Consider the following 16,136-nt stretch of genomic DNA (forward strand, 5'->3'; position numbering starts at 1 on the left):
TGAGGAGCTGCAGTGAACCGTATAGGCCAATGGAATGCGATTACATTATCGTACTTGGCACACTCGTTCACAATTGCATTTAATTAAAAAATACAAAATAAAGTAAAAATGTTGCAGTCAATTCATGATTAAAAAAACCCACACACAAAAATCCAAGTTCTTGATTATTCAATTGATCAAATATTGCATAGAGTTTCAGCGCAAGCAGGAAGCCAACACAGGAATGATTGCAGGGGACAACCACTCCCAGCCAAGTCATTTAAGTCACAACAATAGATTTTATTTGACATAAACTTCAGACTGGATTGCCGCTACCGGCGTGGATAACCTCCCTATCTATGGCTGTAGGTAGATTTAGATACAGTAGCAAAGCAGAAGTTGCTGTGGCATATATACTGTAGATTCTTTTATTTTTTTCTTTGCATGAGTGTTGTGGGTAAAAAGGTCACACCTGGTTTAATCCTGAGAAAGATGGGTCCTGAGCAGAGCTAACAGCCATGCTTCTTTTCCTCTTCCCCACTGTCGAGTCTAAACACTGGGGCAGACAGTAGAGGGGCAGGGAGTCAAATAACACAACAGGCTCTGACCACCTTTTCAAACAGTTAGCATGAGTAGAACTAACACTTTCAGGTGTACCCTTGGTGTTAACACTGGTTGGTACACGCAAGAGTGGAATTTTGCCCCTTGGCATCTGTGATAGAGCCACGTTTTAAGTAACTCCCAAGGCTGGATTTACACAGATGGGAATTTTAAACCATTTCTTTATTTTTAACCACATGAACCCTGGTCTTCCTATAGATCTAAAAGCTCACAAGGCATTGATACTCATTGTGAGATTGTAGATCTGCAATTTTGGGCAGGATATTTAGTGTAAAAACAGGGGGAGGCCTAGGATAGAGCCCTGGGGGACTCCGGTCAACTAAGTATATAGGGTTTAAGTAGTGTGAATTTTAAACTGCTTGACCTCGCCCTCAAATGTAGAGCTGACTTTACACCTGGCTTTAACATACTTCTGACTGAAACCACACCTCAAATGCTAGGAACAGACTGATGTGCACTTCACAGCACCTCAAAATATCATCTTTAGACTTTTAGAGATGCCCAGCTTCAGGAAAATTGCGCTCCATAATATTACTCAAATGTCAGCGTTATGCTCTGAGCTGCCCATCAACTTACTTTGTGAGCGGTACCTTGCATAGTGATCTTAACCTCCATTGAAAACCTTATATGGATTGGAGCCGTGTAAAATTTGCATTGTGTTATTAACTCTGGTGTCTTAATTTTCTGCATGTCATTCCATGCGAATATTCTCCAAAGTAGCCGAAAACTATAAAATGCGTAATTTGTTTACGTTGTACTGCGCTGCTCCAACACAAAATAGCTGATCTCCAAGCTCAACGCAATTTGTTGAGCGTGTAGATTGGCTATTTTGTTGACAATATTTATGTAGGAGTAGGAGTAAAAAAGGAGGGGGGCTAGAATAGAGGCCTTGGGAATCCGGTAAACTAAGTATATGGTTTAAGTGGTTAATGTGGCTGAATAAAACCTTTTCACTATTGAAGGTTGCTTCAGTGCTTGGACTTTCAATGTCCAATCCTACCAGCCAGGACGGATGTTAATGCCAGGTGAAAAACGGGCCATGGGGCAACTGCAACACAGGGGATTTTCCAGTATCAAATCTGTGCCAATAATATAAAAATATGTATGTTCACAGACTCAGGTTCGTAATATCCACAAAGGTCCTGAAGAGAGTGCAAGTTCAACTCATACTAGTTCTAATTCCTGTTATCTCTTGAGGCACACAGACAGACAGCCTAAACAAATGCCGGCGCAGACAGGCAACACCATGGCTCAGGAAAAGACAAGAGCGAGGGGTTGGGAGTGGAAGAGCAGAAAGAGCTGACAGCATTTTAATCCTTGTTCTACCACTAGCAGAATAGAGACAGGGACCTCCTTCAGACTTGGCATATGTGCTCTATTTACACTAGTCAAACACAAGAGGCTTTTCAAATCCGCTTCCTAACAATGGAGTTCGATCTTGCATTGTGGACAGCCAGAACCTTACTTCAGAGTACACCATATGAAGCTAGATTCAACACCAGTTTCTGCTTGCTAGATCTGCAAAAACAAATGTGGCTTTGAATAGTTGTCTTCTTAAGCAGGTTTGAGAGTGACATTTTTAACTGGTGTGAACAGATGGTTGATAGCAAGCCAGGGCCAGGAGACTACAGAATTGTGACTAGGGGCTGGGCCCAAGCTGTGGGGGATGGGAGGTAGCTGCGGTACATAATTGCAGTGAGCAAGGCCTCGATTCTGACATACAGTCACTGAGGCTAGAACATACAGAGCTACTGGGTGAGGTTTAATAGCTTAATCAAAAATGCTGTCTGTCTGAGTGGTTAAAACAGAGATTTCCTTCAGAGCCTGTTTTGCAATTTTTGACTTTGAAGTGGTGGTGTTTTGTTGCAAAATACAGCTTACAGTGATGGCACTGCAGAGGTGTGTGCTTCTTCAACAGCTGAAAAAACTAGCCATGTCTACTTTAAGTGAAAATAGCCAATGTACAAGCTCACGTGTCACGCTATGTTGTGAGCTTGTAGATCTTCTATTTTTGCTGTGCAACACAGCCATATGAAAAAGTACAAAATAAAGCTTAAGTAGTTAAAGCTGGAATGATGTCAATGTATGTTAATTAACTATGTTATGAAGCTAACCTTGAGGCTAGTAGCACCCTTTGGCAACGCCTTATGTGGTCATGGCAGATTACTCGAAAGCAGAGAGTAGGAGCATGGAGAGCAGTGTTTTGGGAGTATAATCCATTACTTGAAGCAGTAGTTGGGAGTTTAGGCATTGCCTGGCTATTGCATGTGCAGTGCAGCTTCAATGAAATGGCATCAGCTAAGAGAGGCACTTGAGTTACAGTGTTTCTAAAAAACAGGGTTGGGACACAACACTAGACAGTGTATAAAGGAAGTAACTTTTACATTGGGATATGGTGTTATTTGCACTCTGGGTCAATGCAAAATGTGTCCCTCCCAGTACAAAACCATTCCTCTAGCAAAAGCAACAAGACAAAGGTGTTAGTCTGTGATGATGGCTCCTATATCCCCACTGAGGGAAAAAAAAATGACTCTAAGTTACCAAATAACCCCTTTGCTATTCTCTGTGCAATAATGGGAAACTAAAGGTACAGAACAATAATTCCTGATAATTAGATGATCTTCAAGGCAACACAGAGATGATTATTAATTATATAAATTGTATATAATTAATATCATCAATGCATGTAGTTTAATAAAACTACACAATTATGTTCTGGTCTCCATAGTGGCATTTAGAGCCAAACTATAACTTCACTATTACTACTACACTGTCCACACATCAAAAGGTCCAATTAGGAGCAAAGACTGACCATCAAAGAATTTACATAAAAGGTATTTTTCTACACTATGCTCTTTATATAGATTAGAATTCCTTCAAATATCACAGATACAAATAATAATATAAGAATGGAAATCATCTAAATCACATGCTGGCAGATTTCATCTGTTGCCTTGTGCCCTCCCTTTTCAATTTCACAGATTCCTCAACAAATGAATTCCAAAGCAGATTACGATGTAGATCAGTACCAACTGATTCTGCTTAAAAGAAAAATGTATATTTGCCATAAAAAACAAACTTCCATATTACTTTGACAGTTGATCAAATGTCATCCGTGTGATTAAAAGTCAAGTGGTTTCAACACTGAACAGGCGATACAAGGCACCAACCAACCAAACATAATCTAAGGGTTCATTTCTGATGCAGACACTAGGGCTACATCAAAACAGTATATTTAAAACGCTTACCTTTTGCTACGTTTAAGCATCACAACATAAAAGGAAGCTCTATTGAAGCATGAAGTGAAAGCACAGATCAGCACAGGTAGTGAATCCCAATTCCTTATTAGCAAACCGATGTCCTTAACCACTCGCACCCTAGGATCCCCATTATGAAGGGAAACTGGCAGATCTACAAGCTCGCAACACATCGCAATGCATTCTGAGCTTGTATATAGGCTAGTTTTGGCTAAGAGATTGTGTGGAAGGGAAAGAAAGAGCAGACCCAGTACAGAGCCAGCTCAGGTCAAGTTTACCAAGTATAGAGGGTTTAAGTGGTTAAGACAGCGAGTTGGCTACCTGGTTATTCTATCTGGTTTCTTAACTATCCAATATACAGCCTGGATGTAAAGCCGAGTGACCAGTTGACCCAGTCCGCTGTTGGTTGACCGACCCACTCTGTGAGAATTCCTGGTTGGTTGACTACATTTGCCTGACTGGCTGACAGCTTAGTAGACATGTGCATTACAGAGCAATGATGATGCAGAATGCAGTTAAGTGTGTCAATCTAATGTGCACTGGATACCACCCATCAGTCTGTCACAGTTCAATATTACAAATAAATAAAAAACGTAAAGCTGGCACTCACACAAGACGCACAATGATACAGATACACCGAGCCCAGACGGCAATGCCAAAAATGAAATACAGGCTTTGGCACAGCTGCCCACTCCAATACTTTTCAATAACTGGCTAACCCCAAAGGACAAGGATTTTGGCTTCTCTTCAGCTGTGGTTTGATTTAGCCTCGACACTTGTGCAGTATAGAGACCAGGTCCGTCTGATATTGCAGTGGTTGCGGTTGACGCATGCATCTTTAGCTTTAACTTAGCCAAATGTTGCCTGTCTGCAAGGGCTCGGAATAAATACAGAATATCAAGAGTGTTTACAGGCAACTTGACCATATACAACTCTGTTCAAATAGGACAACAAAAGGCAATCACTAGGAAACAACAAAACATATTGAAAGATTGCTTTGTTGTTCTGTGGGTATAGAAATGTGATTACTGTACACATCATGCAGACAGAGAAGCCTTTTAAGAGAGCCAAGGTACTACAAACTGGGCAGGACTGGCTTAGAATCACATATTATAGCTCACAAGCTCACAACACATTGTGACACATTGTCAGCGTGTAGGTCAGCCATTTTCTGTTAAGATATTTGGTGTAGAGGGAAAAAAGGAGAGGGCCTAGTCTAGACCCCAGGGGACTCCGGTCAAAGACGACAATGGGGTTGAAGTGTCTAAATCACAATTTCAATAACTCCATGGAACAAATAGCTGATGGATGGCCTTTCTCTTACTTTGTACCTGTTGATGCTAGTGGCTCACATATTATTCTGAAGAATGCTGAACAAATGTGTTGATTGATTCATGTTGATTCATCTACATTTGTAACTAACGGTTCTTAGTCATTGTGTGTATCAATGTCTCAACCGCCATATGTAACTTTGAAGGGCACATCAGCGAGATGGAGCTTTCACACCAGAAGTGCCAATGTACATTGCACAGCTCAAGATCGTCATTTTCACTGAAATAGCTGGACTCTCCTAGAGCTGTGCAACCCTTGAAATTCTGCAAGGTTCAATGCACAAATTTCAACTCAATTCAGTTCCTTACACGTGATTAATACATAGTTCCAACTAATACTTGTACAAACAAAACCGGTACAAATAAACAAATAATGTGCTGTAGTTTGCACGTATGTACATTTGTGCCTTTGGTGTGAAAGCGCCATGACCCCAAAGTGTTTCACTTGTCCCATACAAGTGTTTAAATCAAAGCCCCATTTGCGTAACCATGATTTATCTAAATTACAGATAAAAGTAATTGAAGCAAATCCATCAATACTGGCCAAGATTTTCACCCAAGACAAAGAACCATTTAAATGCATAGTGATATATATTCTATTGGCAGTGTTTACCAATACAAAAACTGATGGCTCAATAATTAGGTTGTGATGTTAAGCAACACTTAAACCATCTCATACAATCCCATTTCAAATCCGGCCGGTTGAGGGGGCACAGTTTCTTATCCAAATGTAATCTTTGGTGGGCTATTTCCTCACAACGGTTTTTCAGATCCATTAATACAATCATCGGCAAACAAATTAGTTTCTATTCCTGGATAGAAATGTTTAGCTTTACTTTAAGGGAATCAACACCAAATGGACCAGAATTACTTCTGCTGCTGTGCTTAAAATGCCCATTCCGTCGGAAGACACTCAACAGCACATAATGGTTCTTTATCAGTGCAACTGATAGGGAACAAAATAATTAAGTACCCAGTCCAGTTCAACAGTGTTTACTTACTGTGTAGTCAGTAGGTTTGCCGATAGTCTGTGTATTGAATGTGTACATTTAGTCTGTTAAAGTGTGTGGAAAGAAACAGACCTGCAAACTTGTTACCTTTTGATGTTTTCAAAAGACCTAAACACTTCACTGCCACGCTGCTTCTGCTATTGTTTTGCAGAACAGGGTCTCTGGACTTGAAACACACATTAATTTAGAAGGACAGCCTTTTGTTTGTAGTTGTAGACAAGCAATTAGGTCATACACCATGGACCTTCTTGCACAGAGTAAGAGGACAGCTATATCAGTAAGGGCAGGAGACAGAGAGAGACAGGTGGAGGACCTGGCATTCTAGTGCAGTGGAAATGAAGACTTTCACCTAAAGGCAACATCCTTTTAACTATGCAAAGTCACAGATGATGCATGATGCTCTCATAGTTAAACAGTTGCTGATCAGCCATTTGAAATGCTCCAAAAGGATTTCAATAATGGCTTAATTCACTGATTTAGTTGGTTGTAATCAGGAAATTGGTCCTATGGAATTTATGGATTATTTCAAATTACTCAAATTTTTGAAGCAACTGTATGCTGTCTTACAACTAAAATACAAATATTGAAAAGGGCTCCACAGTAAGCCTGTTATATTCATGACTATGTCACAACGGTCAAAAGGCCAATATCCTTAAAGACCAGCAACAACCATAGACTGGAGTTGACATTGCTGCAGCTGAAAACAACATACCGTCTATGGATAACTCTGAAACTCTGAGATTTGAAATCATCTGGATGGACCTTACCTTGTTACAGTGGCGTCCGATGCCCATGAGGAAGTTATCTGGCTTTATGTCTCTGTGGATGAAGTTCTTTGTGTGCACATACTCGATTCTACTGATCATCTAGAGAGAATACAAATGATATATTTAGCAACTCGTAGGTTTCTAAAGGATTTTGTGTAGGAGTGCAACAGTCAAACTAATCGATTTAAACAATATTTTAATATATTCTTTTCAATATGTGTAAAAAAATAGGCCATCTATATGCCCCAAACGCATCGTGATGAAATATATTGTCAGCTTGTAGGTCTTTTTTTTACCCCCCTGACAATGTTGTACACAAAAGGTATCTGATTTCACACAGATTTGTTCATATATATAAAAATACAAAAATATATATTCCACATAACATTCATCTCAAACAAGTAATCAAAAAGAAAAACATAATACGGATAAACCGCCAAGAAAATAATCAAATAGTCGCAGCCCTGCAAATGGATACATTTAGCATAACGGCTTGTGGGTTTCTGAAGGATTTCATGTGATTGTAGCCTGGCTCTACATTATGTTACCTGGTCTGCCAGCATGAGGACAGTCTTCATGGTGAATCGGCGCGAGCAGAAGTTGAACAGGTCCTCCAGACTGGGCCCCAGTAGGTCCATGACTAGGACATTGTAGTCCTTCTCCTGGCCATACCACCTAAACAGACAAGTAGGAAAGTACACTATAAATATGTATACCTAGTATAAAGATAAGTTTGCACAATTGTAAAAAAAAAAAAAAAAAAAAAATTGTAAATGCAATGAGCTTGTCTTTGTTACGCATTTTTAAATATGTATAGATAGTTTGTAGCATGTGGTGCCCATGGTTTGTTTTAGTGAAGCCGTCATCAGAAGACAGATGTCGAATGTGAAATTGATTTACAACAAAAAGGTTCATATAAAGCACTTTTTGTACATACTGTGATGGAAGAACAGAAGCAGATTCACTCTGGTGGTGAAAGACAGTGTGTCATTGTTTTACTAGCTGGATTCATAGTTTTTCTTCAATGGACTACCACGAACATAACGTTCAAGAGGTGCCATTGAAAAATGTGTTAGTAACTACAGATTTAAAATACATTGTATCAAATGGGATTGTGTGACCTATTAAACTGAGGGTCCTTGAAATTAAAAGGGTTGAGAATTATTGATCTAATAATGTTCAGTAGTTTGTTTTGGTTGTGTAGAGGCTGGCTGCTGGTTGCAGCTGATTCACTCACTGGAAATCCCTCACTCACTGTCTGACTGGGCTTTTTCTTTTGGAGGATGTTTAAATGATCTGTTGTTTAGCCAACTTGCCATCCATGCAAACCTTAACTTTGCAAATAACACATCATTTGATCTAACGTTGACAACGCATGCATAAAATAGGCACCATTTTCAGAGTGCAGCACTGCTGTATGAAGTACAACTATTTTGGAAAAATCCAAACTAGAAAATTGAAACAATTTTTTTATGGACCAACTCGTCCGTCTTATCAAAGACACCCATTGCTACTACGTTGCCAAATAAACTTTAGTCTGGAAGAGCCACACCATAAAAAGGAGGGGAAACGTATGCAAATAATACGGTAGGCTTGTAGATATGCTCTATATTGCAAGCAACACAGTGGCACTCTCTCTGTAAAGGCAGATCATGGAGACATATTACTTGTTAACGATTTAATATCGTCACCCCCCACCCCCCATCTCCAAAGTGTGTTTTCTGGATCCAACACATAACCTGGCTTTTGTAATGGTTGCTTGTAACCCAACTCTACAAGGATGACCCAGAGCTTCAAGAAAGACACTTGAGCTACCAGTTTCCCTGGCTGTCTGGGCCACACAAACCTTTGCTTGGGGGGTGGGGGTGTTAAATAATATGATGTAAACACTAGAGACTGCACTGATGTACTCAAATGTCAGGAATATGACAAAAGTAAATGTTAACAATGTCAGACAAGGAAGCGGTCATGTTAAAAAACCTTAAAACTATTACTATATATGGTTTACAACACACATAATATAGCAACACTGCAGGCAGGCGCATTCTTGTACATAATCTTCCGGGCTTCCAATTTAAGATACAATTTATTTATATACAACTCAAGTGAACTAACCATTCTTTCAAAAAAGGATTTTTAATAAACATTTTTAATGCCACAAAATATAGAAGCAGTTTAAAGCCCTGAGGTACACTGTCAACGTTTAACTACTCCACTGCTACCCTCATTTCTGATACAGGGATCCGTTTGTGTGAGACACAATTTAATTGAACCACAGGCAAAAACATGTGCGGACCACATGGAAAATGTTACTGCTGCATAGGATTGTTCAGTGGTTGCCCACTTAAGGCATACAGTATACATTTTGGGACATGGCCTACAGCCTTAATGGTTTTTAGTTATTTTGATACTAGAGTTATTTTTTATTCTTAAGTTATCTGTAACAGTGCTGTTAATGCCACATGTTTAACTATTTCCCCACCGTTTTCCCTTGCTGTAACCCATTTAACAATAATAATTATTTCAAATCCAGTCATATCTGACTTAAGCCGGATTTCTTCTACAATGTACAACAATAGCTTATCAACAAACCTGTGACGCGTTCCAAGTTGTGCCACAGTTGTACGACATGGTATGCAACTATGCATTAGGCATAATATTGTATCCTTTGCAGAAGCATGTCAGGTCAGGCAAGTGACCTTTGATCTGAAGTTTACAATGCTGCTAACATTTCAGTTTAAGGTTAACTATGTTCGCTACTGGAGTAAATGGTTTAAAAACCTTCTGATCAATAGTTTCTCCCTCAATTTCAATAATTCAAAGTAATACTCCACCTAGCAAAATGTGTGATACCTGCAAATATCAAATCATTACCCGAAGCTTGTGATTTACACCTCCACCAATGATGGCAATAAGAACTGTGTCAGTAAATGCTTATTTTAGGAAATTGACTTTCGTGTGAGAGAAGTCCCCCTGCCAACAGTTTCTATTGACACTGTCAAAATCATAGATTACAGTATATCATAGAGTACAGTACAGTATATAGTAATATGCCTGTGTTTGCTACTGCCATTTACAGAACTGCCAGAGGAACATTGTGCATACAGGCTACAAAAAGTTAAAACAGCATGTTGATTCAAATACGAGCCAGACCATCTAACATCAGAACAACCAAAGATCGGACTTTGGTCAGGCTCTAATAAAAATCCCCACTCACCCAACAGCACAATGAACTGCTGGTGAGAGGATGAGAGGCAGAGAGGTTTCCTGCTCTAAATCCCATTGGGAAAGCACTGGGTTCCTGTGGCGCTCTGAAAGTGGGGGATGGGAGCAAAAGTACAAGAGAGCAGCAGCAGCAGATCAGCAGGTTTGACTGGCTTCATGCAGCCCTCTCTCAGCCACATCAAACCTGCTAGCCGTGCTAAGCACAACACTTTGCCCGTAATGCAATTCAACTGAAACCCTTTGCAAATCTTCCTCAGTGTAAACAGAACTCCAACAATCGATCATTCAAACAAGTCACTGCTCAGCACAAATACACTACACTGGTGCTATATAACAACATTCAAAACATTTCGATTCAGTAAAAAGGTACAGTGTTGTCATTTCTAATTGAAACCATGGGGTCTATGGTTAATAGAAGATTCAGAAATCAAATAATTATGTTCCTCAATAATAGCGTAAACAATAGAGTGAAATGGTGCGTATTAAGCTATAATGTAGCTAAATGTGGAAGAACAACCAATGACCACACACAGGCTTTGTCATCTTTGTCCTACATAGGAAATGGTGTTTATTTTCAGATGTAAATGTAATTTGTAAATATAAATATTGCCTCATCAAAAGTTCTTCTAAACACAAATAATCCCTGAAAAAGCTAGTCTTCCTTCTGTTAACTTTAAATGTTAACTGGCAAACTTTCAGTCCTTCAAACACTGCAAGTAAAATGTAATAGCCTAGGTAGCCAAAAGATTGTGCAATGGACTGCAACAAACAAGCATGCGCGCGCCACACACACACACACACATATCCATTACAAGGTTACTTAACACAAACCTGGTGATCTCGTTTTTAAGGTGTGCACGCGCACACACCTTGCCAGAAACCACACCTTAGTAGCTCTACAACCATTGTCTAAGCCATGTGCCAGTTTCCAGGGTGTGTTAAGCTTTGAGTGGTGAGGAACATTAACATTAGCCAAGTTATAGTAGCCTACATTTTAACTGTAGCAGATTATGTTTGTCACCCAGTTTGGCACAATGACCACGGGCCATCGTTCAAAATATCCTTTCCAATAGGATTTCCTACATAGCTCGAGGTTATTCACAACACTATATGTTTCACATCATTTACCACTTTCATCTTGGAGTCCAAACTTTGATCATGTCATTATAGGTGAAACTTGGTAAAAAAAAATAGCAGATCTACAAGCTCACAAAAGATCACATAACACGACGCATGGGTTGGTAGATCAGCTATCACCAGGGTTGGTTGGTAATATGGTGGTATAACCGTTTCCCCTGATGGTCAAAACCCTCAATATTTCACCATGTGCTGCAAACAGAAACTATCTTCCCCCAAATGTTTTTACGGCGGTTTTGCACCTCAGTTTCATTCAGCACTTCCTCTCAGAGCACCAACAATTAGCCATGTTAGCATTGCTACAACAGTTTGTAATAGATTAAACACGTTTTCTATGACACATCTTTATACGTAATTTGTATTTCAAAGGACAGTTTTGTTTCCATTGCAGATTAAATAGCTTTACTTTTATTTTGATCAGATATACTTCTATGACCTGTATTTTACCCCACAGGATCATTTTTGTAGTCAGTGGGCACATTCACCAGCCACAATGAAACCTGACCGGCATTTGGCTTGCTTTCATTTTAAGCCCCGATAAGGATCATAATGCCTTGGTTTGGCTTATCAACCTGGTATCAACTGGTTAAGTTACAAAACTCTCACACACGATTACACAACCCGGCTTCATTCCTGGTTAAGAGTACATCACCAGGGACCTGCAAGCACCCTGCATTCTCCATCTTAATAAAGCGTAGGTTAGGAGGAGACTTATAACCATAAACATGATTTTCCCATCATGGCTTTTCTGAGATAATTATGAATGAACATTTGGTTTAGTGCTCGTCAATATCAACCAGATTTCATTGCCATATTTGACCGTAGTACAACTGGATTGCTACTGCCTGTCTGTCAGTACAATTCCACATGCAGGTCCAATAAAGATTGGTCAATGGTGTCTGACTTCAGACTCAGCTTTGACTGTGCATATACAATAAGAAAATATCACTTAAGATGAGGCAGCATTCAAAACCACTTTATCCCTATTCTGGGGCAAACATTCAGAGAAAAGAGCAGAAACAATTAATCACATTGTGAGCTTCTAGATGAGCCATGTTCTGCAAAGAGATTTGGTCTGGGGGAAAAGTAGCAGGGCTAGTACTAGTGGTCAATGCAGTATATACGGTTTAAGTGATTGGGGAAAAGAAAGAGCTCAGGATCAACCGTAATAATAATGCTTACAGATAATTATCCACACACCTTGTTCAATATCAAAGCCAGCTCTTCAATTAAAACAAGTCAAAACATGCATGTGGGACAGGAGGATGACAAACACATAGTTCTGCCATTCTCAACTGAAATGCAAGTCATGTGAGCAAACAAGGCTCATATCAACTGCTCCCTTAACACAGAAATCAGCCATTTTTAAACAGGTACTTTGGAAAAGACAGATATGTTGTTGTTAGTCTAGACAAACCAACACTGGAAAACATTAGTTCTATTGTTGAGTTTAGGAACCAGGTCCAATTATATTGGTTGCAATAGTCGAATGCTGAATTGTGAACCTCAGAGGACTAAACTGATCAAATAACGGGTTTGCATTTAAGAAACAAGTAATAACAGACACATAAGCAATTCTGTTGTCGAAAACATGCTGGTAGTCAACCCCTTGAATACTGAACTAATTAAAAGTATATTGCATTGCTAAATACACTGAGCATGACAGCCTACTTGGTTAAGTTTGACAAAGTTATTTTGTCAAAGTTTCACTTTCCAGGTTTCATTCAAACTATTAGTTTTACAATACGTTACAGAAATAATTTCATATCGCCTAGTATATTGTGAAAATAAGCAACATGGTGATCACAATTTTGGCCACTTCCTGGTTTGGATGCCATAATAAATGTATTCCAAACATACAAAGGACAGGAAGGGCAATTCAAAGATGGAACAATGTGGTTGACTCATATTGCATCACCACACTCAAACGGCTGCCTAGTGTGCCATGATATGCCACAACTAAGAAGCATAAACCTGACCAAAACTTTACAAAAACGCCAATGGGAGTATGAAATGTATTGAAAACAAAAACATCCTGATACCTGGCTAAATCTATGATTGCTGAATGCAAAAGGAGACCATCTGGATGCATATAGGGACATTTTCATTACATCACATGCTGGGATATTTACACAATCCTTTTATGTTAATGGTTCTCAAAGTGGAGTCCAGGGACGGGAGTTCCAGGGGGGTCCCCCACAAACCAAATGGACCCTTATGGGTAATGTATGTACAAATGGAATCAAATGGACCCGTAAATGAGGGTCTCAGAGATAGAATGCCATTAAATGGGGGTCTGTAGCCTAATGCATCAAACTGGTGGTCCTTGAAATAAAATTGGTTGAGAATCACTGCTAGGGAAGGAAAAAATATCTTATATGGGGATCCCTGGCATATATCTTTTCAAAAGGGGGCTAATAAGTGTCTATTTGGGGGTCCTTGGCAATGACAACGTGTGAGAAGCACTGTTCTACGTGTATCTACGAGGCCTCCTGCTAGGGAAGGGGAACTAGGGAAGTGTGTATTCATTTCCACATCGGTTGAAAATACGTGCGGAGTTTGACTCTCCAGCTTTCACCGTTGCTCTAAGTCACCTTGAGCAATAGAAACAGCACTAAGGCATCATTAAGGGGCCCTAGCCTGGCACTTCATCTGTGTTTTCACTACTCTCGCCCCGCCGCCATTTTCTAACAGCAGGAGGAAGACATGTTGGGATCGCAAACACAACAAAAGAGAGGAGCGGCCATTTCCAACAACCAAAACCACCATAATATCACATAGCTTCTGCCTCAAAACGCATTTCCACATCACAATCCCCCAAAGAGAAATCACAATAGTCTTTTAAATACACGACGCGGTCGCGATGGTGACCGAAAAGGGATACGCCAAGGGTTTTTAGCAGAGGAACAGGCCCCGAGTGATTTAGCATTAAGCTAACGTAAGCTAATGTTAGGTGTCGCTCGCCGGAAAAAAATCAACCGACCGACAAGCTACCAACACGACGCGTTGTTAGCTTGCAGATCTGTTGCCCGAGCGACACCAAAGACCACAGGTTGACACGTAAACCAAGGTGAAGCCATCGGGGAACTCATGAAACAAACAAAGACGGCACACCAGAGATGCCGTGACACCCCTCGGGGGAAGTCTGCACTCTGCGATACAAAAGTGAGCAGCGCAAAAAGGTGTTTCCTATCGTTTTGAGTTACCTTATGTGCGGTATTCCGACGCCTCCTTGTAGGATTTTGTACAGTTTGCTTTCGTATAACAGCTGCGGATGTCTGGCTTTCTGTGATTCCAGTTTGACTGCTACCTCCTGAAAACAAAATAAAACACACAGGGTGATCGATATAAAGGGATATTAATAAATTGCTAGATTCTTTGTAGATTAACATTTGAAATAGCCTATCTACAAGATCTGCTTGGAAAACTTGTGAAATGGGACATTCTGCATAATGCAAGTGGTTTCTACTTTTGTACTTGTAGTGAAGTACTTTTTGAATTCCGAACTTCTACTTGTAACAGTATTTCTACATTGCAGTATTGATACTTTTACTCGAGTAAAGAATTTGAGTACTTTTTCCACCACTTCAAGTGGGCCATGTCGAGCCAGCTTAGCGAGACTTGGCCATCTCAAAGTTGTGGCAACAACACTAACATCTTTGCTACCCTAAATGTGTCATAAATGACCCCGATCACGAAATGTGTACCTCTCCATTTGTGATGTTGATCGCCAGGTAGATGTCGCCGAAAGACCCCGATCCGATTTTTCTGACCAGCTTGTATTTCCCACCGACTATGAACTCGGCCTTGGAGCCGCTGCTACTCGCCATAATAATATAGAATGATGATGATGATTCACCAAAACCCGAGTAGCACTCGATTCACTTTAAAAGGAGGCAGGAGACAAAAAAAGAACATGAGAGTCTTGAGTGGCTCTGGGGGTCGACGATGATTCGATACTTTGCTGGATCGTATCGTATCGTCAGCTCGCTGCTACCAGGAAAAACAGCCTCCCTCCACCTTCCGACCCGTCCAGTACAAAACGTCTAAAGTTTAAAATGTCACCAGTGCCCGAAAGGGTGTATTCGTGCGTTTATATTGGCGTGTATTCCCATAAAAATCCAGGAAAAACACAAAACACAGCTGAATCTGTTTTTTGTTTTAAATCGAAGGCCCAAGTCGACAATAATCCAGTGCTTCTTCGGAGTTAGCCGCTAGCTAAATGTAGCCAACGTTCGTTGATACCAAAGGAAATAACGACGGGAAAAGAATGTCTGGACCTCCTCTGTGTCGAGGGGCAACCGCGGTTCTCTTTCTGTTTGGAGAACTCAGGGGCTAAGTTCGTAATTTCGAGCGTTTTTAGTCGAATTTCAAGGGGAGCAACCTTCTTCCCGAGGCGCAACCCACTCACTCCGCCATCTTCTCTTCACCACTAGCCTTTTCTCTCTCTGGTTTCGGATGTTACACTGGAGTTGGTGACTTGTCGAACTGTAGTGCTCCAGAGGGCACTGCTACCACCTCACGCTGTGTGTACTGTTAACAACAGATGTGAATCCTACTGAAAAGTTTGGACACACCTACTCACTGAAGGGCCAGGGCGTTTCTTTATTTATTTACAGTGGTGGAAAAGGTAGGCTACTCATATTTGTTTTAAGTAAAAGCATATATACTACAATGTAGAAATATTCAGTTTAATACAAGTAAAATCAGTGTTTAATCAATGTATGTTTTGTAGGCTAATAATAGGCCTACTCCAAATCTAAAAAGTAACTAAAGTTTTCAGATAGTAAATGTAGGCCTACAATATTT

The 16,136-nt window shown here is 40.2% G+C and overlaps 1 protein-coding gene across 4 annotated transcripts in view; it reads right to left on the reverse strand.

Moving 5' to 3' along the window:
- Positions 1–15,833, reverse strand: part of csnk1a1 (casein kinase 1, alpha 1) — a 37,789-nt gene extending 21,956 nt beyond the window's left edge. For 2 of the 4 annotated variants that reach the window (XM_080746365.1, XM_080746366.1), the window contains exons 1-5: positions 15,035–15,833; positions 14,534–14,640; positions 7,514–7,640; positions 6,966–7,064; positions 452–535 (exon numbers count right to left, since the gene is read on the reverse strand). In XM_080746365.1, the coding sequence (XP_080602491.1) occupies positions 452–535; positions 6,966–7,064; positions 7,514–7,640; positions 14,534–14,640; positions 15,035–15,157 (540 nt within the window). In that variant the 5' untranslated portion in view covers positions 15,158–15,833. The remainder of the gene's footprint in view (positions 1–451; positions 536–6,965; positions 7,065–7,513; positions 7,641–14,533; positions 14,641–15,034) is intronic. The other 2 variants (XM_080746367.1, XM_080746368.1) reach the window with 2 other exon arrangements.
- Positions 15,834–16,136: the final 303 nt, after the last annotated feature.

This window comes from Nannobrachium achirus, assembly GCF_963921795.1.
Source record: "Nannobrachium achirus genome assembly, chromosome: 17".
Taxonomy (NCBI): domain Eukaryota; kingdom Metazoa; phylum Chordata; class Actinopteri; order Myctophiformes; family Myctophidae; genus Nannobrachium; species Nannobrachium achirus.